The 27,735-nt window shown below is 47.2% G+C and overlaps 1 protein-coding gene across 4 annotated transcripts; it reads left to right on the top strand.

The window, feature by feature from the left end:
• Nucleotides 1-6,165: 6,165 nt before the first annotated feature.
• On the top strand, nt 6,166-27,439 carry Tnfrsf9 (TNF receptor superfamily member 9). Of its 4 annotated transcripts, none has more exons than XM_076933699.1 (8): nt 6,166-6,311; nt 14,606-14,771; nt 15,790-15,894; nt 17,238-17,375; nt 17,989-18,058; nt 19,368-19,561; nt 20,432-20,566; nt 26,004-27,439. In XM_076933699.1, exons 2-8 carry the CDS (start codon nt 14,672-14,674, stop codon nt 26,102-26,104), a joined length of 843 nt encoding a protein of 280 aa, XP_076789814.1. In that variant the 5' UTR covers nt 6,166-6,311; nt 14,606-14,671; the 3' UTR covers nt 26,105-27,439. The 4 variants fall into 4 exon arrangements, with proteins under 4 accessions (XP_076789814.1, XP_034359913.1, XP_076789816.1 ...); XM_034504022.2 differs by having other exon boundaries at nt 6,181-6,311; nt 14,622-14,771; XM_076933701.1 differs by having other exon boundaries at nt 6,230-6,311; nt 14,610-14,771.
• Nucleotides 27,440-27,735: the final 296 nt, after the last annotated feature.

Below are 27,735 nucleotides of genomic sequence, written 5' to 3'. Positions count from 1 at the left end.
GAACACAGGGTGGCATGCAGAGCAGAAGCAGACAGACAGAATCAGGTCTGGACAGTCCAGGGATGCTGGATGAAATGATTTTGCTGACTTGAGAAAAACACTTTATGTGGCTATTTTTGGTAGTTGGTCAAATGCATGCTAAGCACATACTTTGCCTCCAAGTGACAGTGGCAGCCCCAAGAAAAACTTAATGACTGTAATATAAATCTTGGAAATTGTTTGTGGTTGAATATAATGTGCGTGTGTGTGTGTGTGTGTGTGTGTGTGTGTGTGTAAGACAAGTTACAGGTATTTTAGAGCTTTGATTTAGTGTAGTGACATTTAACAGAAAAACAAAAACCAAAAAGGAATTGCTTATACATCAATCCATCATCATAAAAGAAATGTAAGGGAATCGGAAATACACATGCAGGGAGAACTAGAATGATCTGGAATTATTTGGATTATCTGTCAAGAGTAGTGGGACATGGCTCAGATGTGCCCATGGGCTTACTGCAGAAGCATGAGGACTCAATTTTTATCCCAGAACTCAAAGTAAATGAATAAACAAGCCAAGCATGGTAGCATGTGCCTGTAATCCCAGCACTGGGGGCTCGGGGGTGGTGACCAGGATCCTCTGGGCAAGGAAACATACATGGATTCATTCCTCTCTGCTCTTGACTGTGGATATGGAGTGATATGTGTGGACAGCTGTGTCTCACTCAGGCTGCTGTGAGACTTGGATGGACTGTACTCTGGAGTCCTAAGATAAGTTGTCTTTTTTTTTTCCCCAGGATGTTTTATTACAGCAACAGAAATGAAGCTAGGACAACCACTGAGTCAAAAAGATGTGTGTGTGTGTGTATGTGCATGCACCATTTGTGCAGGTGCCCACAAAGGCCACAAGAGGGGTTTAGATCCCTTCAGGGGAGACTTACAGACAGCTTCGAGCTGCCAGACTCGGGAGCAGGGATCCTCTGAAGACCAGCCAGCAGCATGCAGCTCTCTCTCCCAGGCAAGATTTGTAAAAGCACGGCTGCTCCACGTAGCCACTGATGCTGTTCCGCATCCCGTCTGTGTGAGGTGGATGGACTCTCCATTTCTGGGTATTCATTCACGTAGCTGTGGTTTCTGCTCTCAAACCACTGAGTCTACAGTCTCACCCCTGCCTGCTGCTGAGTCAATGCACTTTTTTTTTTTTTTTTTTTTTTTAATTCGAAGAGTAAAGCCTACTCAGCAGCTCTGGAGTTGGTTATCTCTCTTGCCCCAGGTTCAGTTGGCTTCTGAATGAGAAGTCCTAGGTTCCATCTTGGCATCTCCCTCAACTTTGGTTGCCCTTGGAAACCCTGCCCCCTCTGGTGGCAGCCTGCAACCTGCATAGACCTAAACCAAGCCCCTTGCTGTCTGAGTATTCCTAAACAAATTACTAACCCCTCATGCCTCAGGCTCCCGGCCTATAAAACCTAATAGTGTGTTGTTCAGACTCTGCAGTCCTCCTGTAGGTGCTGCTGGACATGACCTTATAAGGGGAGAAGAAGTTTAACCCAGCTTCCAGGCTATGTGACCTCCTTCGTGGTGACAGCCCCTCCTGCTGATCTCAGGATAAGATTTCCAGGGTTTAGTCACGTCTCAACTCCACTCTTGCTCCAGGCTGGCTCCCCTGGTCCCACAGCTTTCTGGCCCCACATCTCCCACTTTTTGTTTTGTAAAAGAGAGGAATCATCAGAATCCAGCTTCTAGGCTGGGACTGGTTTGGTACTGAAGCAGAACCTGGTTGGTAGTGACTTCAGCAAGGTTGCTGTTTTGGTATTTCATAGACTTGATGAAACTGGGCTGTTGAGGCCCACATTCTGCCTCAACACTTTGCCTCAACACTTTTGGGGCTAAGTGCTCTGGTCAAGAGAGAGAATGGGGCTCTTGGGGCAAGAGACGCGAAGAATGGAGACAAGACAGGGTGTGATTCAGTCTCTTCTATTTTCTCATGTCTCCCTCCTTGAAGGGAATTCTGAGGTATTTATTTACACAAGCAGGAGAACACAGGTGAAAACATTTTACCACGTGCACCATACAGCTGAGGTCACTAAACAGCAAAACAAGCTATGTGGGATAAACAATATATTTAGCAGAGTGTGCTTCAGCTGTTATAGGCTTTTGCCAACCAAGTCTTTCATCAGGGTATATGGTTCCAGATGGCTGCAAAGTTGATCTAGCCGCTTTCTACTAAAGTCAGCTCCCAACACTGGGCCAGGAGGAGCAAAGGCTCCTGTAACTGTTGTGTCCACAATAGGTTTCTCTAACAAAAAAAAACTCCAGTGGTAACTATTGGGAAGATCAGGGAGGGGCTAGGTGGTAGCTGAGTTAGAATGGAGAATCACAAAGACAACTCTAAGAGTGGAGGAGAGAGAGGCCTGTGGGGGGCACATGGCCTGGGCAGCAGCCACCAGGCCATGGATGTCCTTCCAGAATATTTTGTTCCCTTGGGAGTGGCACCTCGTTTGCCTCCTCAGTCCTTGACCTGTCATGGAGAGACAAGCCATCTTCTTGGTGCAGTGGTATCGGACATTTCTGGCTGGGACCCAAAGGCCTGGGCAGGTCCTGTGGAAAGACAAAACCCTTTCCAATCATGAGGAGAGGGTCAGTTCCCTTCCATGTTCTGTCTAAGGGATCATACCACCCTACCAGGATGGGAGGAGTTAGTCCTGGTGTGTGTCAGTGGATGGAGATAGGGTGTTGGGAGCCTTTGTAAATATCAAATACATTTAAAGTAGCCAGGGCCATTGTATGTTAGAGGAGTAGGTAAATCTTTTCTGTTTTTAAAGCTAGGCTTTTAGAGTCTGATGTGTTCTTTCTATGATTCCTTGGCTCTGGGGAGTGTAAGGAATCCCCATGTGATGGCTATCTCCCATTGTGAGCAGACGGTCTTGAATTAGGAGCTAGTAATTGAGAGCTAGTTTTTAATCTGTTGAGGAATTCCCGTGATGGCAAAGGTGGAAGGCATGTGGTGAATTAATCTTTTTGACGTTTCTCTCATTTGGGCTGTAGTGTTGCAGGATATTTGATCACAGTGTGAACCTCAAGACTGTGTTATTTGCTGGAAAAACCTGTTTTTAGTTGCGGTGTGGCTCAGCCTTAGCACATACCTTTAATCCGAGAGTTTTCTGCTTGAAAATTGTAAACAGGATTAAATAAAGTCCACCGTAGGTAAGAGGCTGAGCAAGCAGCCAGGTGACAGAAAGGGAACCTAGGATTGTTAAGTAAGACATCCATAGGGAGTAAGAGGGGGTTGGGAGCACAGATAGATGCACAGAAAGCAGCAGGCAGGTACATTCAGTCTGGAGGAGTGGGGCATGGATCTTGTTGGCTGCTATGGTTCCTGTAGCTCTGGGGAGCAGCAGAAGCTCAGGATTTTTGACTGAGTTCACTCTGCGCTGGGAGATCTCAGTTGGAAGTTCTGAGGGGGCAGGGCTTTTGACTAGACCCGGAGGCCAATGGTCTTTGTTCTCAGGCCTCACTGGGGGCCACGGAAGAACAGAGACTCCAGAGAAACAAGGGAGAGAGAAAGCCCCCGATGGCGCCCTACAGGGAAAGAGACTCTTTGGTTACTCCACTTGCTTGGCTGACTCAGTGGCCAGGCTAGCTTGCTTGAATTGGCGGCCCCCATGGCTGGAATGCAGAGAAGCCCTCCATGGGAGATTAGGTGGCAGCTCGATACTCAGAGGTCCCCTCTACAGAATCTGGCTGTACCCCCTCCCCAACCTCTCTCAGGGCAGACCTGAGTTAAATAGGGAGGGAGGAGAGAGGAGGGTCTGGGAAGGAATACTTAATTGGCTACATCTTCTGGCCTACAGGTATCTCATTAGTATGTAAATCTCTGGAGGCCCTGAGGCCTGTAGTCATGCCCTCTACCTGTGGAGGAGCTGGTAGGCTGGTACATGACTTTAAGGTGAGGGTCAATGGAGGTTTTTGGCCAAGTGTCAGGAGCCTGGAATCTGGGAGTGTGTCAAAATGTATTCCATCCCTTGCAGGGTCTCCAGCCATTTCTAGCCAGTGCTCTACCAGAAACGAAGCCATCCTTTCACAGTCCCACAGAGGAGGTCATTTGAGAAGGTGTGGCCGAAAGAGATTCCTTCTGAGACTTCAGCTGAGGAAGAAGGTCAGCTGGTGCTTTCTCTTCCTCTCTGAGCTAGCAGGCTTTCACCCTAGTATCTGCCTCACAAGTCTTCATCGGTGGAAATGAACGATTGAGATTTTGTTAAAAAACAAAACAAGCAAACAAAAAACCCAACACTGTAGCCCATATGTAGTCCACAGTGACAAAGACTTACTTTTGGCGGCAGAACTGGGGAACGTGGGTAACATCAGTTTCCCAGGGGTCATTGGATATGAGACCTTGGGGGTTGGTACCCATAGTTAATAAAGCTGGGGTAGTACACAAGAGGAGCATGGTTTTATTATCCTCTGAAGATGAGCAAGAGAGACATAGGGGAAAACACTGTAAAGCCCTCTTATATTTGTGTGGGCCCACGTGTGTGTGTGTGTGTGTGCACACGCGTGTACGAGTAGAATTGATCTGCTTCTACAATGGAGGCTGTGAACACTCCTGTAGAGGCCATCCAATCAGAGAGAGCATTTCCCTCAGATATTGGACCTGGCAGGGGACTGTGAGATGTGACATGCTGGATGGAGAGGGGAGTGACCCTTCCCTGTAAGAGGGTGGAGACATGGATGAACCAAGGGGATAGTGGGTTAGCATCTACTTTAAAAAGGATCTTGATAACCAGGGAAGCAAATTAACAGCATATACACTGAGAAAAGGTTAAAGGGCCCACTGACTTCTTTGAGAGCTAAGGAAATAGCATATGGCTCCTTACATTGCAGGGAGTGGTGGGGCAGGTCTCTGGAATCGAATAATGGGGGTTCATCCCTGGGAGAGTAGTATATTGTTGCTGTGACTCCCCTCTTCCCTCCATCAGTAAATACTGAGAGGGCCTCAGTGATGGGTTTCTCCAAAAGCTTTGGAGGGAGGTGAGAGTTAAGGTTTGAGGGAAGGAAAGGGTGGGTTTAAGAGGGCATATTGAAGTGAGGGAAATTTCCATTCCCAAGAATGTGATGGGTGGAGTAAGCTGTATTCTGTGAGGGATCATTTTAAATCCTAGGGAGGACAGGGAAGGTATTATTGATCCTTTAGTCGTTTAGAACAGGAGGGGAAAGGGAAGGGAGAGGGAGGGGGAGGGGGGGATAGGGATGAGTCTCCCCCATACCAGGATATCATCCATATAGTGAATGACTAATGCCTTTGGAAATTTAAATAGCATTGGCTTAGTACTTTATGCTCTGATTGTGTTTGGGTTTGTTTTCTCCTATGAAGGGACCATTGATAATTAATTATTCCTGCTGTAAGGCCCACTAGAAAAAGAACTCACGATCCGTGGAGAACTGCAGACGCACCCCAAATCACTCACGAGAAACACATCTTGATGCAAACGCAAGAGGTTTACTGGCTAGCCAGGGCTGTCCTCCCTTCCAGCCCCCGCAGGGGCCTGAGGGATTCCGCAGCCCCGAACAAAAGAAGTTTACAGCTTTTAAGGGTGAATCTACAAACCAGGTGGGGGTGGAGTTAGGGAAGGGGGAAGGCTGAGAGTGGAGTTAGGGAAGGGGGAAGGAGGGGGAACAGGTCACTAGGTCATCGATACATTTGATCTCAAATTCCTAAGATGCATGGTGTGTCACTTTATAATTGGCTATTTCGAAGTAGTTTCACACTATATATCATGAGCTCCAGTTCAAGGGGGTCAGGCTTATCTCAAACTTTTAGCATCCTGGCACCAACTGTCTCAGGGCTGTTAGTTCAAAGCGCGGCCAGGCTAATCTCGGGCCCATAGCATCCTGACACCATGAATCTTAAGGTTTGTTTAGTTAGGGCCATCTGTTCAAATGGTCAGCTAATTTCCTGGGACTGAGGCAACACAGTGTTTGACTTACAGGTTTTTATGTCTTTGCTTTTAAGAGTAGGGTTCAGGGGATCAACTTATGATTTTTCTATCTTTCACTGCTATGGGGGGGGGGGAAATCCCGTGAAGGAATCTTTAATATTGAGTTATTCTCACTATTAGGGAAAAAAAAATGTTCAAACAAAAGCCAAGCAAAGTAAAAAAGTCTAAGTTCTGGGCCAGGCTGTGACACTGCAGCTGCAAAACCCCGCCCCTCCGTTCATCTGTCATTCCTGGAATTCAGGTGCTGCAGGCCAGCCCTCAGCACCAAGAGCTGACAACGGGACCCTGTGGTCTGGGGTTCTGAGTCCCAGCTGCCATTAATTCTTTTGTCACCTTTGGGTAAGTTTCATGCCTTTGGTCTTGAGGAGGGCTCATAGACTTCTAATTTAGGGCTCTTTTTGATGAGATGAGGTATTTCTCATGATAGGAAAGGTTTGGAATTGCCCAGGTCAGAGAGGATCTCTTCTGGGCAGCCAGGACTCAGCCTGCCTGCAAATTTCAGAGAAACCAGTGACCGTCCTAAAGGAGCTTAAGTGGTCATTGTGTAACTGTTTTGTTTTTCCAGGAGAGATAAAGATATGGGATTATGACTGATGCCCAAGTGGGCAGGGGGCTGCCAAGGAGTAACCTTGGCCAGAAAGTATGAGATCGAAGGCAAAAACAGACTGCCAGTCCTCATGATGGGAAGTGGGATCTGGTGGGGCCGATCGATGTCCCCTGGTGTGTGTGTCAGGGGTTGTTCACCTTCTTCTTGCCTGTCCTGCCAGTGTCCATGTCCCACACTGAGGTGCCAGCTGTCCTTCAGGCTCCACTTCTTGGCCATAGTGGCATGATCAACCTGTGATCACAACCTATGGATCCCGCGGGGGAGGTGAAGCAGGAATAGCTGAGAGTTAAGAGACTAGAGGCAGCAAGCTCTGGGAGAACAGAATCTCAGGAGACGGTTTCCAGGACACAGTTCATTTTAATGGGGGAGGGGCAAACCTTTTTATTTATTTAAACCTTTGGGGGAGGTGAGTATGGGCTATTATTATGGTGAGTGTACATTATTGGTCAGGATGCCTCATTTGCGTAAGGAGGAATTCCAGGTGCTGCTGGATGTGACTTTATAAGGGGAGAGGAAGTTTAATCTGGCTACGGGGCTACATGACCTCCTCCAGAGGGAAAAAGGTGAGGGCACAGGGCTATGTGTGCTGGGACATGCAGGCTTAGGGCAAGTGGGGGTGGTCCTACTCATGCCGATCTCAGGACAAGATTTCTGGGGTTTCGACACTCCTCAAACCCACTCTTTTTCCAGGTTGGCTCCCCTGGTCTCAAGGCTCCCTGCTCCCCACCCCCACTCCATCCGGTCCCACGGCTCCCGGCCCCACATTAATGGCGTCTGTGGTTGTCATGGGGATGAAAATGGGGCCGCAGAAGTTGGAACACTGGCCTGCAATAACAGTTTTCACTTCCTTCCACATTAGAGTGGTAACCACAGACAGAACACTAATGAGGTTAGGCATAAGATTCAAGGTGTGGTGGCTCATGCCTGTAATCCCAAGGCTCAGGAAGCCAGGTGTCTTAGTCACTGCCCTAGAGCTGTAAAGAGACACCATGACCAAGGCAACTCCTGGAAAGAAAGCATTTAATTTGGGGCTGGCTTACAGCTTCAGAGGTTCACTCCATTATCATCATGGTGGGAAGCATGGCAGCCTGCAGGTGTGGTGTGGAAAAGTAGCTGAGAACTACATCCTGATCAGAGAGAAAAAGAGAGGGGGGGGGGACGACAGAGAGACAGAGTCAGAGAGAGAGAGACAGACAGACCATCTCTCTCACACACAGAGACAGACTGAGAAGCAGAGACACACAGAGTCAGAGAGACCCTCTCTTTCTCTCTCCCCCCCTCTCTCTCTCTCTCACACACACACACACACACACAGAGAGAGGGGGGGGGGAGGTATGGCATAGGCTTTTGAAACTTCCAGCCCACCCCCAGTGACACACTTCCAACAAGGGCCACACCTGATAATCCTTTTAATCCTTTCAAATAGTGCCACTCCCTGTTGACTAAGCACTCAAGTATATGAGCCCATGGGGATCATTCTTATTCACACCACACTTAGGCAGGAGGATTGCTGCATGATCAAAGCCAGCCTGAGCTACCCAGGCTCAGCTACAGATGCCCAGGCTACACACAGGTCTCAGACTTGCCTTTGCCTCCAAGTGCAGAGAATTTGGTTGGGACTTGTAGAGAATTTGTTGGGAGCACGAGGCCCCGCCACCCACAGATCAATAGGGAAACCAGGAATGTTAAGCACACAGGGTTGTCTCTTCAAAGGAAAAGATGTATGATCTGCTTTTCCATCCGGAAGACTGGGGATTGGAGGTGGTTGATAGCCTGTATGATCTGAAAGGCCAGGCTATACCAAGCTCCCAGAACTAGGACCATGGGTACTAAACAGTCTAGATGACCCTTGTACATTTGAGGGCTCCTCCAAGCTCCCACAGCTTGGACAGAAGGTGGCTAATAGCCCAAATGACCTGTACACTATCTGTATGACTGAGACCGTGACAGATCCTTCCATAGGCCCTTAAGCTAATACACGTAGTCTAGAGACACAGGGGCTGGCTAAAGAAATGGCTCAGTTGATAAAAGCACGTGCCAGCATCCAGAAGAGGCAGTTCGCAGTTGCCTTAAGTCCAGTTTCCAAGGAATCATGTGGACACACTCAAGACCCAAGAAATAGAATTACAGAGGTGTGTCACTGCCTCCAGCTATATAAGAATTAGATTTATTTACAGTTCTGGAGTTCAGTTTCTCCTACATAGCATCAGCTCTACAGGACTGGGTTGCACCCTCTGTATCTGGAAGGCAGGGACCTTTGAAGTGTACCCTGGTAGGTGCCACCCGCCAGGTCCCAGTCCTAGGTCAGATGCCTGCAAACTGTGTGCCTGTGACTTGCAGGCTGGCTGGAGAGCACTTACTTAGTAACAGATCTTACCTGACACTTTTCTTCTAAATATCTGGATGTGACGTTCGGGCATCTAAAGATACAGCGTGCACTGATCAGGATCGGGACCCTGAGGTCTTATGAGCCATGGATGTGCAGTGAACAGCACACAGGGAAAACACAGAAACCAGAGGAAGGCCAGCAGCCTGGCTGCCAGCACCTCACGTCTCCCTTCTTCCAGGTCACCCTCAGTCATGTTCGGTTTGTTTGTTTGTTTTTTTATTTTTTCACTTTCCTTTGTCCAAAGTTTTGTTTGATTTCCTCTTCTGGGTCAGCTTCGATTGGTATCAGAAGTGAATAAATGCCTTATCTGATATTACCTACTGGGTAGTTGCCCCGGGTATAGAGTAAAGGTCACAAGGACCTGAAACAGACCTTGGCGTTTTTCACAGGAAGAGTCCATTTTCCTTCTAGTTCTTTCTTCTGTCATGTCCCCCTTTCCATCCCCCTTTCTTTCCCTCCCTGCCTACCTGTTTATAGAATCTCAAGTAGCCAAGGTTTGTCCTGAATAGACCGTGTAGCTGAGGATGACCTTGAACCTCTGGCCCTCCCGCTGCCACCTCCAAATCCTGGGTTTGCTGGCGTGTGCTACAGTGCTTGGCATCTGTCTGTCTTCCAAACATCTCTTTAGCTCCTTAGAGCAGTTGAGACCTCATGCTGCCTAGGCTCAGAGTCACACCTGACACATTCACAGACGCACAGAGCTGGTCCCCAGCTCAGATCTGAGCCTGAGAATGTGGCAGAAGCAGTGTAATAGATTCTGTCAAGGGTTGGTGCGCTCTGTCTGGACTTGGGAAGATGTTGTAGTTTTGTGATTTTTTTGTTTGTTTTTTAGGTTTTTCAGGACAGGGTTTCTCTGTGTAGCCCTGGCTGTCCTGGAACTCACTCTGTAGACCAGGCTGGCCTCGAACTCAGAAATCTGCCTGCCTCTGCTTCCCAAGTGCTTGGATTAAAGCCGTGTGCCACCACTGCCTGGCTGTGATTTTTTTTTTTTTTTTTTAAGATTGCATTTGGAAGATTAGAAAGACAGGATGGATTAAGCAGTAGCTCGTGTATTTTAAAAACAAATGGCCATCAAGCTTTTTGCTGGCATGGCCAGTACCTCATGTCATCTACCTCTGTGGCCGTGGTAATTCTATCACAGGAGACCGCAGGGACGTGGTGACAGTCTAGAAGAACCTTACGCAGAACACTCCTGGAGCGGTTGGTCTGGTTCAGCTGTAGGTTTATAAAACTAATCTTGAGAATCTCTCTTAGCTCAGGGGAGACATGTGTCATGGGCAGAGGAGCCCATGAATGTCACTGTGGTGGGAAAGAAATGACATCCCTTCAGGGGAGGTGACAGCTCTGCCCACAACCACCCAGATACAGGAGTAGGCAACACTCAGCTAAATGTCACCATGCTGCAGGGGCACAGAGCACACATGCACATGATACAGGCAAAGGCCACTGGGTTAGCCCACGGCATTAGAAGCCTCAGGTAATCTGGCCAGCAGTGTGGCTATGTGTTTTATGGTGTGACAGACTTTGAGAGCTCTTTGGAAACAGATGCCTGGTGCTGAGCTATGTTAACCACATCACTTTGTTTCCCTTATCCCTCAAGACACAGGATTACTGCACTATAAAGTCCGATTGGTCACATAAGCATAAATGTCAGAGTCTATATTTATCCATCAGACTGATGGCCAAGTGTGGGCTTGTGGCCACCACACCATGCTCTGACTTCCTCCCTCTCAGGATTCACTCAGAAATCCCAAGGACAGCAGATAGAACCTCAGGGGCTTACCGTGTCACCAGCCTCCGGGATGGTTGACCACTTTTCTTAAGTGGAAAAATCATAAGTGTTAGTGTGTGGAGAACTTGAAACCGTTGTTTGCTACAGATGGAGTTGTGAGTTGATGTGGCTGTGGTGGGAAACAGTGAACTCAAAGTGAAACTCAGCGACTACCTGGCCCAGGAGCTCCACCCTTAAGTGTACATCAAAGAGACTGATTCAGGCATGCACACACCTGGGTGGCAGCATAAAAGCCGTGGGTGGAGCTAACTCAGACGTCCATCAATTACTGAATGGATAAACAGCATGGGATATCTCTGTCTAAAGGAATATTACTACACCAGGAAAATTACTACAGTCTACAACAGGAATGGATCTTAAAAATATGCTAAGTGAAAGGAGCCTGTCACAGAAAACCACAGGTTGGCTAATTGTATTTTATGAATGTGTAGAAGAGACAAGTGCCCAGAGACAGGATTTTGTTATGTCTCCCAGCCCACCCCCAAGCAAGGTTTCTCTGTATAAACCAGGTTGTCCTGGAACTTGCTCTGCAGACCAGGCTGTCCTTGAACCCAAGAGATCTTCCTGCCTCTGCCCCCTGAGATTTGGGATTAAATGCCCGGCTTTAGGAATTTCTGTTTTTAAATATTTATTAAAAGCTGGGCTTGGTAGCACATGCCTTTAATCCCAGCACTCAGGAGGCAGAGGAAGATACAAGTGTATCTCTGAAACTTTGAGGCCAGTCTGGTCTCCACAGTGAGTTCCAGGCCAGCTGAGGCTTCATACCGAGAGGGGTACTGTCTCAAAAAATTAAAAAAAAAAGTCTATGTGTGTTTGCCTGTATATTTATGCCATATGCATGTAATGCCCAAGAAACCCAGAAGAGGGCATCACATTCTCTGATACTAGAGTTTTGGGTGGCTCTGAGCTGCCCCATGGGATGTTGGGAATCAAACCCAAGTCCTCAACAAGAATAGCCAGTGCCCTTGGTCACAGAACCAATCCAGGATTTCTTTTTGATTGATGGGAGTGTTCTGTAATTAACTGGATGTGATAGTTTCATGCATAGTGAATATTCTAAAATCTCCTGAACTATGTATAACTCAAATGTTGAAGTTTATGTTGTGAGACATGAGCTGGAGTTACAGGCCGTTGTGAGCCACTAGGTATGGACACTGTGAGCTGAACGAGAGTCCTCTGCAAGGGCAGTTTGTACTCTTAACCGCTGAGCCATCTCTCCAGCTTCTTATATTTTTAAATTATGTGTATGTTGGGGGTATGTGTGTATGAATTCAGGTGCCCAAGGAGTCCTGGTTCTTCTCGGAGTTACAGGTGCTTGCCAGCTGCCCAGTGCGGGTGCTGGGAACTAAACTCAAGTATTCTGCAAGAGCACTATGCCATCATAACCACAGAGCCACCTCTCCAGTCCCTCTACCGCATCTTTCTAAGGGTGGGCAGTGATGTGATGAACCTCATGCAGACCCCGAGAGCTATCAGCATGTGTTTTATTAAATGTCAGCTCTCTTCTGGTCTCCCATCTCTCAGTCCAAGAGCAAGCCTCCATTTTTCTTGTGGAAAAACATTTCTTAGTCATCGAATTCCAGTGGGAAGTCCATCTATTTTAGATAAAACTGCACTTTTGAAAGACCAGGTCTCGATGCACAATCCATGCAGACTTGGAACTTAGGACTCATGACCCTTCTGCTTCAGCCATCCAAGTTCTGGAATTACAGCTGTGTGTATGTCCAGGCCTTCTTGCTATGACCCTCTCCCCAGCCTGCCATCTCCTGAGCATCTTTAGTCATGCTTGGTTTCCATAGCAACCGGCTCCTTTTCCCTCCTCCTCCTTCCCCTCTTCTCCTTCCTTCCCTCCTTATTTCCCTCCTCTGCTCTTCCTCACCCTCTCCTCCCTCTTTCCTCTCTTCTAGTTCTTTTTATTTTCCCACTCAGTTTAACGGTTCTCTAAAACTCATGGATCTCCACCTTGTCCAGTGACGTCACCCTGTGCCTGTGAGCAGCCTGCTTCCCTTCCCTCTCCTGCCTTGCAGTTTTTCTTCTCCCCAGTCATGTGTGGGCGTGCGCGCACAGGCACACACATCACATCACATCACATCACATCACATCACAGAACATCCTGCCCTGCTGATCCTCTGCCTGGACACACAGCCAGAGCCTTCTCATTTGCATAAGGGCACCCTAATAGTAATACGGTGAGACGAATTCCTGGGGAACCATCCAGGGTTGGGTTGCGCCCTCCATAGCGCAGCTCAGCTCTGGGTTTAAGACGTCTCTCTGTTCTTATGGTTTAGGAGATGATTCGTCTCAGTACTTATGTCTCCAGTATTTTAAGGCCACATTAAAAGCTTTGGCATGGACGAAGGACTATGTTAAGTGACCAAATTTGTTTCCTAAAGTCGTCCAGGAAGCGTCCCAATGGTCGACAGCTGATTCCAAGAAACCCTTCAAAGTGACATCAAGTGAGGACTGGAGTTCTGGGGATTTTGAGGGTAGTGAGGAGATGAACCACCTCACAGAGCAGCGTGGGGATTTCCCAGGAGGCCCTGCTCAGTTGAGTCACAGGTCTTGTGTTTGACCTGTGGTCTTTCTGGGGCGGCAGAACCTCACTGAGCTGCTAAGGAGCAGAACATTCTTCGCTCCCTTGAGATCGCAAGGTTTGTCTGCTTGGGACTAACGGGGGACTAGAGAAATGAGGGTGGACTGTGTTCTCAGTGCAGATTTCTAGACTGTTCTTCCCTTGTAATTTATAACTTCTATCTCATAGCCCACTACGTAAAGACCAAGAAAAATGAAGTTAGTACCCCCCACCTTTTTCTTTTCTTTTTTTTTTCTTTCTTTTTTCTTTCTTTCTTTTTTTTTTTTTTTTTTTTTTTTGGAGACAGGATCTTGTGTAGCGCAGTCTAGTCCCAAACTCTCTGTATAGCCAAGGATGACCCTAAATTTATGATTCTCCTGCCTCCGTCTCCTGGGTGCTAGGATTCCAGCTGTGAACCACTGTACCTGATTGAGTACCGGGCTTTCATGCTAGGCAGGTACTCTACCGCCTGGGCTTCAGCACCAGCCTGAGAATTTGTTTTTAATTGCCTTTGTTTGTTGGTTTGTTTTCCAAGCTTCAAATCTCAAAATTGGCAACTGCAGGTCTGTCTGTGCTTAAGAACCCCATGACAGTGGATTAATAGGGGTCTTTAAAATGGGTCCAATTAAACGTCCAGTCAAATAACCAGAGTGACAGCCACAGGCCCTCCTCTCAGTGAAGGGACCCCTCAGATGGCACTGGCCATCTGGACTCTGCTTCAGGGGCAGCATGGCTGCAGTCTGATGCCAGTGCAGATAACCTGAAAGTTGTAATGCTCCTGTTCTCCTTGTCCCTGCATTTGTGAAGAACATGAGATTTCACCCTTGGGCGTTGCAGACATGCATAGAGTCCGTGGCTACTGTAGAACTCTGAACTTTCTGTTTCTATAATATTCCAGTGTTTTTCTTAAAATGACTTTAAAATGTTAAATTGTATTTGTATGTGTTTGTACACTTGGGTGCAGACAGCCAGAGGCATAGGATTCCCTGGAGCTGGAGTTATATAGACAGTTGTGAGCCTTCCAATATGAGTGTTGGGAACTGAATCTGGGTTCAGTTCTGATTCTCCTGCCTCCGTCTCCTGGGTGCTAGGAAGCATTGTGCTTTCAAGCATTGACCCAACTCTCCAGCCCCAATAGTCCAGTCTTAGTTGCTCCTTAAAACCCTGGGGAACTGCTTCAGTATCATTGACAATGTAGACAGTTTGGGAAGGGAAACCCACGCTGCTTATAGTTTATGGAATGACACTTGTGAGCTAGCCCCCTCTTTTAAAGACAGGGTCTCATGTAGCCCAGGTTGGCCTGGAACTTTCTCTGCGTGCACACGAGTGACACTTCGCTATGGCAAACAACTGTTACAACATGGTGGTCACTGTGATGCTGCTGGTGGGCACCGAGAAGGTGAGAGCCACGAAGAACCCCTGTGACGACTGTCAGCCTGGTAAGTGCCAAAGTGGAGGGTGCTTTCTCTGACTGTTGAAGACTCAGTTCGGTTAGCCTGGTGCCTTAGTTAGGGTTCCATTTCTGGGAAGAGACACCATGACCAAGGCAGCTGTCATAAAGAGCACCATTTAGTTGGGGCTGGCTTACAGGTTCAGGCGTTCAGTCTGTTATCATCATGGTGGGAGCATGGAATCTTCCCACCAGGCAGACTTGGTGCTGGAGAAGGAGCTGAGAGAGAGTTCTACATCTTGATCCAAAGGCAGCCAGGAGGGGGCTCTCTTCCATACTGGGCGGAGCTTGAGCATTAAAAGACTTCAAAGCCCACGCCCACCATGACACACCTACTCCAACAAGGCCACACCCACCCAACAAGGCCACACCCACTCATCAAGGCCACACCCACTCATCAAGGCTACACCTCCTAATAGTGCCATTCCACATGGGGCCAAGCATATTCCAACCCACACACCTGGTTAGAAGCTACCCACTCCCTTGCAAAAGATGGTTGAATACAACAAAGTGGCCATGGGGACCCAGCTCGCTCACTTAATCTGGCCATATCAACTTGCCATCTGGGTGTCATCAGAGAGGCTGTCTCATAGGGTTGCGTGGAAAGGTCCCAAGACAGGCTCCAAACAGCACACGGTAAATGTGAGCTTTGTATGAGACTCGAATTCAGCAGTTAGGAGTGAGCAGGTGGCCGGCCACATTGCCCTTCTCTTGGGTCCCATCCTGCTCTGCTCTCTTTCCATAGGAATTGCTCATCAGATTTGGGGTTTTCATCTCTTGATTTCTTTGTCACAGTATTTATATGTTGTTATTCCTGGCTGCTGGATTGTGCCAAGGGTCACCCTGCAAACGTGTGCAGTCTTAAAATGCCAGTTAGTAAACGTGTCTATCGCCATGATGCTGAGAGGACAGATGGAATATTTATTCTGATGTCCTTATAAATGTCATAAAGCCGTGAGCACTGGTCATATGTTGTCAGACACAAACGCCTGTTACACTTCTCACAGGTACTTACTGCGATAAATACAATCCGGTCTGCAAGAGCTGCCCTGAAAGCACGTACTCCAGCACAGGGGGACAGCCGAACTGTAACATCTGCAGAGTGTGTCAAGGTAGGTCAGTCTGTCTCTCTGTCTGTCTTGAAAGGAGATCTTGCTATTGCCCAGGCTAGACTGGAACTTGTGACTCCCATTCTTCAGCCTCCCGAGTCTGGAGGTGTGCTTTAGAGGGGAGACATCTTCGTCGCTCAGACCATTGGGCCAAGTTAAGCTTTCACCCCTGTTCACTAACTGATCTTTGTTCAAAAGCTTGAGCCGCGCCTGCGTGCTGACACCTCTGTCCACAGCCAGGTGTAGTAAAATTCTTTCATGAAATAACAATCATTTTTTGCTGAACTTTTTGAGTAATGGAGTAAATACTTGGCTGACCCGGAACTTATTATACAGACCAGGCTGCTCCTGGAACTCAGAGAAAATCACCTGCCTTTACCTCTCTCTGGAGTGCTGAGATTAAACATGTGCGCTACCATGTCTGGATTTTTTTTTTAAAGTCCCAAGTAGCCCAGACTATCCTTAAACACCTCATCTTCCTGTCCAAATGCTAAGATTACAGGGGTGCACCACCACATAGTTTGTGTTAGTGGCTCCCTTTCATATAGTTCCTCTGTTGTGGTGACCCCTAACCATAAACTTCTTTTCATTGTTACTTCATAACTGTAATCTTGCTACTGTTTCACATCGTAATGTAAACGTCTGTTTTCCCATTATCTTAGACAACCCCTGTGAAAGGGTCATTCAACCCTGAAAGGGGTCACTACCCACACATTGAGAATGCTTGTTTTGTGAGGTGGGGATGGGACCCCAGGCTTTGGCACGTCAGGCAAGCACTCTACCACTGAGCTGTACCATCAGCCCAAGAAAAGGTTTTAATGAGCAAAGCATAAAAATATTGTAATGGAGATTAAAAATAAAACAGTTTGAACCAGGCATCGTGGCACACAGATCCAGCACTAGGAAACAGAAGCAGGAGGATTTTTTTTTTTTTTTAATGCTAGCCTGGACCACAATGAGACTGTATTTCAAAATAGAAAAAGAAAGTAAACAGGCAAACTTGATGTTCTAAAATTATAATGTCACTAACATAAGCAGAGAAATCATGAATATGTATGTACATATATGTGTATATATGTGATGTATATATGATGTATATGTGCATATATGTTCATATGATATATATGTATATATGATATATGTGTGTATGATGTATATGTGTATATATGTATGTATATATGATGTATATATCATGTATATGTGTATATATGTAATATGATAACTGTATATATGATATGTGTATATGATGTATATGTGTGTATATATACATATATGTATGTATACATACATGTGTGTGTATATATATAATTTGGAGGTCAAGGGTAACACAGAGTTGTGCTTTGTAGGTTATTTCACGTTCAAGAAGCATTGCTCCTCTACCCACAACGCGGAGTGTGAGTGTACGGAGGGATTCCACTGCTTGGGGCCACAATGCACCAGGTGTGAAAAGGACTGTAGGCCTGGCCAGGAGCTAACAGAGCAGGGTAGGTTGCTCTCTCTGCACCCGGATGGCAGGCGTAAGTCTGTGAACCTAAACATAGCAAGAAGCGGACAGAGCCGCAGAACTATTGCTGACAGGTGTTTTCATTCCATTCTAGTACATTCTATTGTGTTTCCATAAGTAGAAATAACCTGAAACCAGGACATTTTGTTAGTCATCAGAGCCATGCATCCGTATATGTTTCGGGTATGCACAGTACTCCTTGTATGATTAGATTGAACATGTGCAACCCCAGGCTTCCAGTGCAAGAATCAGTAAGTAGGTGCTTTAGAGTGACTGCTGCCCTTGCAGAGGCCCCAAGTTCAGTTCCCAGCACCCACATCATGCATCTCATAATGGCCTGTCACGCCAGCCCCAGGAGCTATGGTGTTCTCTTCTGCACTCTGTGGGCGCCTGCACTCACATAAACTTGTATGCATATAGACACACGCACACATACATGTGAATAAAAAAAATTAAACAAATCTTCAAAATAGCCACAAAGCAGTTTGCACAGGTTGACCTAATGACCCGGGTCAGTTGCTCACCACGGGGGGAGCTGAGAGACGGTAAAATGTGGTAAAATGTGTTCTACTGATCCTAAGCCTTTCTTCAAGGTTGCAAGACCTGTGGCTTGGGGACGTTTAATGACCAGAACGGTACTGGCATCTGTCGACCCTGGACAAAGTACGTATGCACTCTTACTTTTCTTACAACACAAAGACCCTGGGACAAACTGAAAGAGAAGGACACTGTCACTAGAATGTAGATCTGCAGTGACAATCCCTAGGTGACAGGGGAACTCTGTGGGCTTACAGAATCACATGTGAACATGGGCATTTCCTCAGAACCCATGCTATGTGTGTGGTAGAGGGCAGAGCCTCTGTCTCCAGCACATACGTATGTGCTGTGCTGGCCACTGGAGGGACACTGGCAGTGGAAAGGGTCCAGAGGCGCTCATAGGCTTGCAAGGTTGTCACTGGGCTCTGGGGGGTGGGCACTGGTCCAGGTGAGGGTTGATGGCACTTAGGACAACAGAGGTCTGAGTGTGGAACACATGGCTCAGAGGTTCTAAGGCAAGCCGGCAGTCATAGAGACTACTGATCCTGATGGTAAAATCACATTTCTGATGCCTGTAATTTTCTCCTGTTTGACTTCCTTAGTAGAAAGTAAGTTTTTGGTTACTTCAGTTATATATTTATAACGTTTAACAAGTGTACTGGTGGGTAACAGACTAGTACGTTTTCTTTAATAAAGCTCTTTCAACTTAAATTGCTTAGATTTATGCAATGTCCAAGTTAGTGTTTGTAAAATGGGGTGTCAACAGGAGAAAAGGGGAAACCCTATGTGTGGTGGTGATGGTGATGATCATGGTACTGATGGTGGTGGTGAGGATAGTGATAATGGTGGTGGTGATGGCGATAACAGCTGCTGTTCATGAGCCTGTGTCCCTGGGACTTTCTCATTTTCTTTTATCCCAGTCCTGGGAGCACAGGCTGCCCGTCTTTTAAGCTGCTGAGCAAACAGAGGCTTAAACAGGCTTTATAACTCTGCTGATGGTCACTCTGAAGTGCAGACCTAGGACTTACGCCTGCATTATCTGATGACACTTCTGGACACACACACCCCCATCCCTTTTGATGCCCCATGGGTGCCCAGGTCACTCAAAGGAGCAAGAACTTGAGGGGAGGGATGGAGAGACTAATGAGTCAAGGGTGTTGAGCCATGTACTTGGCTGTAATGGAGGAAGATGGCGTTTATGTGGCTCCTCAGCCTGGGGAGAGAGAGGAGGCCTGAGGGGAGGTTGAGTGGCTGAAGCTTTTGGTACCTGGAAGCTGAGGGAGATGGGCAAGAGGCTAGAGAGCCTCTCGTTACTTTCTCACATCATCTGCGCACTGCTTGTGAGCCCAGGCTGTCCCACCGCTTGGATACAAAGTTTCTCACTATGTGCCTGTATAAATTAACCATCTGAGCACCTTCTCTTGACCTGTTTAAGCTGCTCTCTAGCCGGAAGATCTGTGCTTAAGAATGGGACCAAGGAGAAAGACGTGGTCTGTGGACCCCCTGTGGTCAGCGTCTATCCAGTTACCACCACTACTGCCACTACTGCCACTACTGCCACTACTGCCACTACTGCCACTACTGCCACTACTGCCACTACTGCCGTGACTACTCCAGAGGGAGAGGCAGGTGATTGTTTAACTGTTTAATTAATTGCTGTTAAATAAAAGTTAATCAGCAGCTTTGGTAGACTACAACTGGAATTGCTCCACTATGGAGGCTGAGTCAGGAAGTTGGCAAGTTCCAGGATAGCCTGGGCTACATAAACGCATGACGTCTATTCATTACATTGGAATGTTCTTAGCACTGCTGGGTGTCCCAGTTCTGCCCACAGCAGGTACTCTTAGTACTCTGCCTTGTTTCCTGCTGTCAGTCAGTCAGTAATGAGTAATGGCGACCCTTGTCCACATGGATAATGTAAGAAGGCTAAGTCCATGGGACTGACAGGACTCACGTAGGACAGACTACTTAGTATCCCAACATATGAATACATTGTTGCTCTCTTCAGACACACCAGAAGAGGGCATCGGATCCCATCACAGATGGTTGTGAGCTACCATGTGGTTGTTGAGACTTGAACTCAGAACCTCTGGAAGAGCAGCCAGTGCTCTTAACCGCTGAGCCATCTCTCCAGCCCACATTTGGGTTCACTTACTAAAAGCCACTTAGCTTCAGGACTTGGGTTGTGTAGAACACTTGCCTCACATGTTGGAAAGGCCCCCGATTCCCTCCCCAGAACTGTATGAATTTGGGCATGGTGGTGTATACCTGTATTCCCCACTCTGATGGTAGAGGAAGGATTGCGAGTTTGAAGTTACCCTCAGGGACAGGTGGAGTGTGAGGCTAGCCTGGGATACATGAGACCCTGTCTCAAAAACAAAACAGAACAAACAAACAAAAGACAGTAAAGTCATCTAAGCTTATTGAGTTACGGGTTGGGGTGCCTGGGCGCTGCCTCCCCCAGAGCCCACCTCAGCGTCTGTCTCCTTGCTGCCACAGGAGGGCGCTCCTTGCATGTCCTTACCTTCTTCCTGGCGCTGACATCGACCTTGCTGCTGGTCCTGATCTTCATCATTCTCCCGTTCTCTGTGCCCAAATGGATCAGAAAGAAATTCCCCCACATATTCAAGCAACGTAAGGCCAATATAGCATGGGATGTTGGGGGGAGGCGGGACACATGTCTAGGAGTCAGATGACAACGTCTCGGAATGTGTTGTCTTCCTATTTCAGGGACTGGACGCAGGTCTTTAAGCTTATGTGGCGAGAGTGCCTTTCACTCACCTGGCCATACCACAGGCTTGGATTTGTTGTTGTTGCTATGGGTGTACGATCGGCTAGCACATGGTTGCAAAGCCAGGACAAGCTTTTCACCACAAGGATACTGGCAATGCCTGGAGGCAGTTGTGTAGTGAGAATTTTGGTTTATTTAAAAACACGGGAATAACATGTGTTTTTGTTTTAATCCCAGGTGTGGGATATGGGGCTGCTTCAGATTGTCCACAGCCGCTGTCTACAGTTTGCCTTGTGTGATTTTGCAGGTGCAGATAGTTTCTGTGTGTGACATTTGGAATTCTGGGGACTTTTCAGAGGATGTATAAATTATAGAGCCCCACTAGAAGGGGGACTTTCAGAGGATATATAAATTATAGAACCCGCTAGAAGGGAATGGTTGGCTGCTGTTGGTTGTGGTTTGTTAAGTAGTCAGTACAAAGAGATGAAAAGAAGAAATTAGGAGAAGATCAAACTTGCCCCAAGGAACTTGATACCCCTAGCTGGCAGGGAGTAGTGTAACGCTGCCATCCTCCTGCACCCCCATTCTATTCCTTCTTCTCTCTTACCTGGTATTAGGGGGTTGGAAGAAGTGAAGGGGTGGAGAAGGGAGGAAGAACCCATAAAGTAGCCAAGAGTCTGGTGACATCGTTGGGGCGGTTGTTGTGACTTGGTGCTGGGAGGTATAGCTGGGCTGAGGAGGCTGTTCTGCCCCACGATGCAAAGGGTGGCCACTAGGGCAGAAATAGAGCCAGAGGAGAACCTAGAGCAGGGAGAGGACCTCAGACACACATGCCACAGTCCCAGATAACTGTGCACATGGGAGCCCGGGGCACAGAGGGACAGAGAAAGGACACTGCTCAGAAGCCTGGGAGCTAGCTCAGTTGGAGAAGTGTTTGCTTTATACAAAGACACACTAACACCCAGATCCACGTAAGAAGCAGTGTCGTGCTCCCAACACAGAGTAGGCAGTGACAGGCAGGTCCCAGGGCATGCTAACCAGCCTTGCCTAGTTGGTGAAGTCCGAGCTAGTGAGAGTCCCCATCTCACAAACAAAGCAAGCAAGCAAACAAAAGTGGACCTCTGACCTTGAACACACGTGTGCACTTGCACACGAGTCAATGCATGCACACCGCTATACAGAGCACCACCCCACCCAGAGTTACTTCTCTGGATGGTAAATAGCCTTGGCCTTGGCTCAGGTCTACACTTAAGGAAGCAGGGAGAACCGGATGGTGTGGAAGTGGGTGGACTGCTGTGGAGTGAATGAATGTTTTCAGAGGTGGATTTCACCCACTCACAAATAAGATGCTTCAAGGAATCCAGCTACCGTCTGGCACCATACACAGTATACACAAAAGTTTTCAGGGTCTACACACATTTTATGGTCCACAGAAAGGGCAGCTTGTGCTCTGACTTTGTGAAGGACAGGATGAGAGCGGACAAGCCACTTATGAGACAATCAGAGATAAAGAACATCCAGATGGCAAAATTGCAGCCCCAAATGAGAGTGGACAGAAGCATGGAAATTGGTTAAAATATCTGAGGAGGGCCCAGTAGGTAAAGACACTTGCTGCAAAGCCTGATGACCCGATGACCTGAGCTCCAACTTTCGTAGTAGGAGAGAACTGACTCCACAGGTTGTCTTCTCGCACTCAGGCACGCGTCAAGCGTGGGGATATGTGTGTGTATGAGGCATAGGGAGGCGCGAGTATGTGCGTGAGGGGGCGGGTACGGATGTGTGTATAAATATGTGTGTGTGTGTGTAGGTGTGTGTGTGTCGGAATTCATGGGGGACCGCGAGTGTGTGTGGACAGTCACACGCAAGTGCATGTGTTGGGGTCAGAGGAGTCCCTGTGGGAGTAGGTGCTCTCCTACCTCGTGGGTCCCAGGGATCAAACTTTCTGCAGCAGGTACTTTTAGCCGAGCTACCTCGCCAGCCCACATCTAAGAACCCTTCCCTACATCCTGGGTCTGAAGGGTTGAGACTTTCCCGCAGTGGTAGTGTTTTACACTTTTGTGTTTGACATTTAAAGCTCTAAGTTAGTTAGCTATAAAGTGTCAGAAATTAAGGTCGAGACTTTTTCTTTTGGGGGTTAGGGAGCTAAGCGTGTCCTGTTCCAGTGTCACTCAAAGAAACATTATTCTTCTTCCTCTGTCTATCCCCATCACAGGCTGTGTTTCTGAGGGATTGAAGTCCTCGATCATTGGCTGTGTTTATGAAGGGGCGGAGTTCCTAATTATTGGCTGTGCTTGTGGGGGGCGGAGTCCCTGATCATTGGCTGTGCTTGTGGGGGGCGGAGTCCCTGATCATTGGCTGTGCTTGTGAGGGGGCGGAGTCCTCTCTTCTGTCACAGCTGTGTGTCTATTCCAGCACCACGCAAGTCTTGATTACTGTGATTACAAAATCAGTCTCAAAACTGGTTAGAGAGTAGAGGACCCTCTTACCTGTTCAGGTTGGTTTTAGCTATTTATACTGTTTCTTTTATATTTCCATGTAAACTTTATGAGACTCTTATCTGTGTCTACAGAAAGGCAGCTGGTATTCTGATGGAGGTTTCATGAAATCTGAGGATCTTCCCGTTAGCTGTCCCTCTCCGTGAACATAGTGTCTCTCTCTATACTTTCTTTTACCTTACCGATATTTTGTAATTTACAATATATAAGTCCCATATGCATTTTTTTTAGATTTACACCTGGGTATTTACTGCCCTCCCTTTTTCAGATGTGTGTGTCTGTGTGGTGTATGTATTTGTATTTTTTGCATACATTTGGGTATACCTGTGGGGGGAAATGTGCATGTGGAGGCCCTATTTTGATGTCAGGGATCATCTTTGATTTTTTTTTTTTCATCTTTTTCTTGAAGCAGGGTCTGTCAATCAAACTCAGAGCTCACCTATATGGCTGGGCTTGCTAACCAGCTCACTCTGAGGATCTGGTGTCTCTCTCTACCTCCCAAGTCTGGAATTACAGCCAGGCTGCCATGCCCCATTTCCTTCTCCAGCCCCCCATGCTCCAGTGATGTCTGTTCAGATCTCTAATCAGGGCCCCACGTGTCCTTGAGGCTCTGTCTGTCTGTCTCTCCATGGATTCCATGATGGCATTTCTCATTCCATCCTCCCCATTCCACTGTGAAGACTGTCACCGATTTCCAAAACTTCAATTACTATAGCTTTTCAGTCTTAAAATAGCTACTGGGTTCCTTTGGGTTCTCTCTGGGTCTCACTATGTTGTCCCTTCTGATCTTGAACTCCTGACCTCAGGCAGTACTCCTACCTCACCTCCCAGGTAGTTGGGACTCTAGATGCTTACCACCATGGCACGTAGCTCTCTCTTTTGCTTCTCATGTGTTTCTAGTTACTTGCTGGATGTTTTGATGAGACTACTTTAGATTCTTATCTTAGCATCTGTGACTCAGTCGGTCCTATCTTCTCAAACAGGGCTTTTCCTGGTTGCCTCAGTGCTCCTGCACTGCGTTCATCATATAATGAGACGTGGAGCCTAATGTAAACTTTCCATCTTCTCAGACTTTCCCTGAAGCCACTCCCAGGGAGTTCAGCTCTAAACTTCCTTGGAAGAGGGCTTGCTGTTGCCTTTCTATACAGATCCTCTCAAGCTTCAGATGACATTACCTTGGCTTAGAGGACAAGGCTCACTTAGGTACTGCTGTCAGGTGACCTCCACTGACCTGGCACCAGGGTGCCGCCAGGGGTGGCATTATAGTCTAAGACTCTATCAGCTTCCTCCGAGGAAGAGCAGGTGAACCTGGACTCAGTCTAGGGTGACAGTGAAGGTTCTCCCCAGCCTTTCCCTCTGGGACCTGGGTGTGGCCCTGGCCTTTACTGTGATAATACCTGGTTGTGTAGCACAGTGGTCCTCAACCTTCCTAATGCTATGACCCTTTAATACAGTTCCTCATGTTGTGGGGACCCCCAACCATAAAATTATTTTCATTGCTACTCATAACTCTTAATTTTGCTACTGCTATGAATTGTGATGTAAGTATCTGTGTTTTCTGATGCTCTTAGGTGATCCCTGTGAGAAGGTCATTTGACCCCTTGGGGGTCACAATCCAGAAGTTGAGAACCACTGGTCTAGAAGTTTCCCATCTTGCTAGGTTATTCTGTCCCTGGTCCTGTAGCTGGAGAGAACAGTGTTTTCCGACCTCTGTGTTCCCATCCTTGGGCTCTCAGCTCTTTCTGCTTCCCCTCTGGGAATCAGAGGCAGAGGGGAAACACAGGCTGCTTATTGCTGTGCTGTTTCTTAGGCCCTGAGATTCTTGGCCAGTCTTCCCTCTCCTCTCTGTGTCTCAGCCGCCTTGTGTTTGTTTCCTAGGCCATGTCCGGAGTTTTGGACAGTATAGAACAGCAAATCTGGGAACCTATAGCCTCTTCTACCTTACTTACTTACTTACTTACTTACTATTTTGAATACTTACTATTCAAAATACTTGAATACTTACTATTTTGGCTAATCTTGGATACAATTATAAAAAAAATATCCCAGGAGCATTTCTCAGTCTTAACTTTGCTTCCCTCCCCTCTCCTCCCTGCTCCCCTTTAAAATACGATCTAGGACGAAGTGACATTGGAGTGGGGCCTTTTGCTAAGTTTAAAAGAACCAGAGCCAGAAGGGCTACTCAGCTGTAAGCGCAGCTGTGACAGCCTCCAGCTGCAGCTGCAGAGCCGCAGGCGCTGGGACTCTGGTCCTACACCCATCAGTTCTTTGCTTTCATAAAAAGCTGGATTAGTGAGCAGCTTTAAACTTGGTGCCACAGGATCACATGGAAGAGAAATGAAAACCTGAAACACTCTTGAGAATAAAATAAGGGCTACTGCCCTGAACCCACAACTGCACCTGCAGCGTGGGCTACACGCTTTTGGCCACTGTAAGCTGGGCTCAAGCTTTGGTTGGTTTGTTTCAAGCCATTGTCTAAAGTATAGAAGATGGTTTTTAAAGCCGAAAGGAGGGAGGGAGGAAATCCTGGCATGTTGGGGCGTGCCTCTAATTCCAGCTCTCGGGACGCTGATATAGGGGGAGCATCACATGTCCAAGGCCAGCTTGATGTACAGAGACGGTTGTAAATCAGTGAGACAACAGAGTAAGACCCTGTCTGTGAACACAGTAAAATAAAGCAAACTCCAGGAAGATAAAATAAGCTTTCTCTAGGAAGCTCATCTATGCCATCACCTGGTTTGTAAGCTTGCTTACATTAGGGTTGAGAACCCTTACAGGTGTGACTCGTTAACAGACTGAGACAGCCTAAGGACATGTCTGTTACATTGTATCTGTTGTTTTCTAGCATTTAAGAAGGCCATTGGGGCAGCTCAAGAGGAAGACGCCTGCAGCTGCCGATTTCCAGAGGAAGAAGAAGGAGGAGGAGGAGGCGGCTACCAGCTGTGATGTGCTGTCATCCTAGATGTGCTGACCCTCAGGAAATGGAGAAGAACTAGGACCCCACCATCCTGGGGAGTAGCACAAACAACCCTACCACCCTATTCTTAAACACCATCCTAGATGTGGGCACGCATCCTAGTGGAGACTCTTCTAAGGCTAATATATTTGTCTTTACCTTTTTTAAATCCTTTTTTTAATTTTAAATGTTATGTGTATGAGTGTTTTGCCTGCCTGTTTGCATGTGTGTGTGTGTGTGCGCGCGCGCGCATGTGCGCGCGCACGCATGACACTCCTGAAGCCTGCAGAGGCCAGAAGAGAAAGGGCTGGATCCATAAGAACTAGAGTTATGGATGGCTGTGAACCTCCATGTGGGTGCTAGGGAATCAAACCTGGGTCCTTTGCAAGGGCAGCCCGTGCTCTTAACCACTGAGCCAGCTCTTCAGCCCTGCCCTTGACATTTTTTTCATTCTAATTTTTTTTTTACTTAAACCCTTGACATTTTTAATTGGACAGTGGACCAATTTCTAGATTCTCCTTAACAAGATATATATACATACATACATACACTATATATATATATATATATATATACTAAAGAAAAAATATATAAAGAATATATATTATATATTCTTATTAGATATATATTCTAATATATATATTAGAATATATATTCTAAAATTCATTCTAAAGAAAATGACAGTTTCAGTTGGATCTCATAGACCAATGGTCCATCTAAAATAACTGTAAAATCAGTGTGTGTGTATGTGTGTGTGTAAATATGATGCATGACAATAAGCCATAAGATGCAGTATGCTTCCCTAACCCATTTTCCCCTTGGTTTCTCACTACAATTCCACCCTCCACTGTCTGAAGAGGGAGACCCATGCATTGCTGTCTGGGAAAGGCCTGTCAGAGTTTGAGGGAGATCTTCAGAGGAGTTTAAGAGTCTGCCTCTCCTGTGTCCTCTGTGTCAGGCTCATCAATAAACAGGCCATGTAGGAAAGGCACAAAGCACTGTGAGGCGGGGAAGACCCATGAACTAACAGTAGGAACCCAGCCTTCAAACCCACCAGGGGCAGACATGGCTGCCACTTGCCCCAGCGTGGCTCCTGTACAGCTCCAGAGCTAAGAATGGTTTTTACTTTTATTTATTTTGAGACCGCATCTCACTGTGTAGCTCTGGCTGGCCTGGCACTCACAGAAATCCTCCTGCCTTTGCTTCCAGAATACTGGGATTTAAACTATTCACCATGCCCCATAGCTAGCCTTTCCCTTTTTAAAAATTGCCTAAAAATATTAAAATTCGGTTCTTACAAAAGTTGAGCCTGGTTTTTTCTGCTTCATTCCAGAAATCCTTACCATGTAGTTATGTACCCTATAACTGTGTCATGTGTCTTCCCCTATCCTGTTGTGTGGTGACAGCTGTGAGCTGCTTTAATCCTTCAGAATTGGATCTGTAACTCCAGTTACTGTGTGTAGCACCAAGGGTGTCCCTTGTGCAGGGACCGCCTGCCATCACTTATGAGTCCGTCCTCCGCAGAACTATGTTTGGGCTCCTCAATGGCTTCTCAGTCACTATGTGACCGCTGCTTGTCCTTTACTGATGCCTGTGCAGGAGAGTCACTGGGGAGATGCCC

This window comes from Arvicanthis niloticus, chromosome 5 (assembly GCF_011762505.2).
Source record: "Arvicanthis niloticus isolate mArvNil1 chromosome 5, mArvNil1.pat.X, whole genome shotgun sequence".
Taxonomy (NCBI): Eukaryota; Metazoa; Chordata; class Mammalia; order Rodentia; family Muridae; genus Arvicanthis; species Arvicanthis niloticus.
This window is presented reverse-complemented; position numbering and strand designations above follow the sequence as displayed.

What these genes read in the sequence shown, in the direction of transcription:
- Tnfrsf9 (XM_076933699.1), top strand. Translation starts at nt 14,672, where the DNA reads ATGGCAAACAACTGTTACAACATGGTGGTCACTGTGATGCTGCTGGTG. An exon ending in CTGTGACGACTGTCAGCCTG is followed by an intron (nt 14,772 to 15,789) that starts GTAAGTGCCAAA and finishes CACTTCTCACAG; the next exon opens with GTACTTACTGCGATAAATAC. An exon ending in CATCTGCAGAGTGTGTCAAG is followed by an intron (nt 15,895 to 17,237) that starts GTAGGTCAGTCT and finishes TGTGCTTTGTAG; the next exon opens with GTTATTTCACGTTCAAGAAG.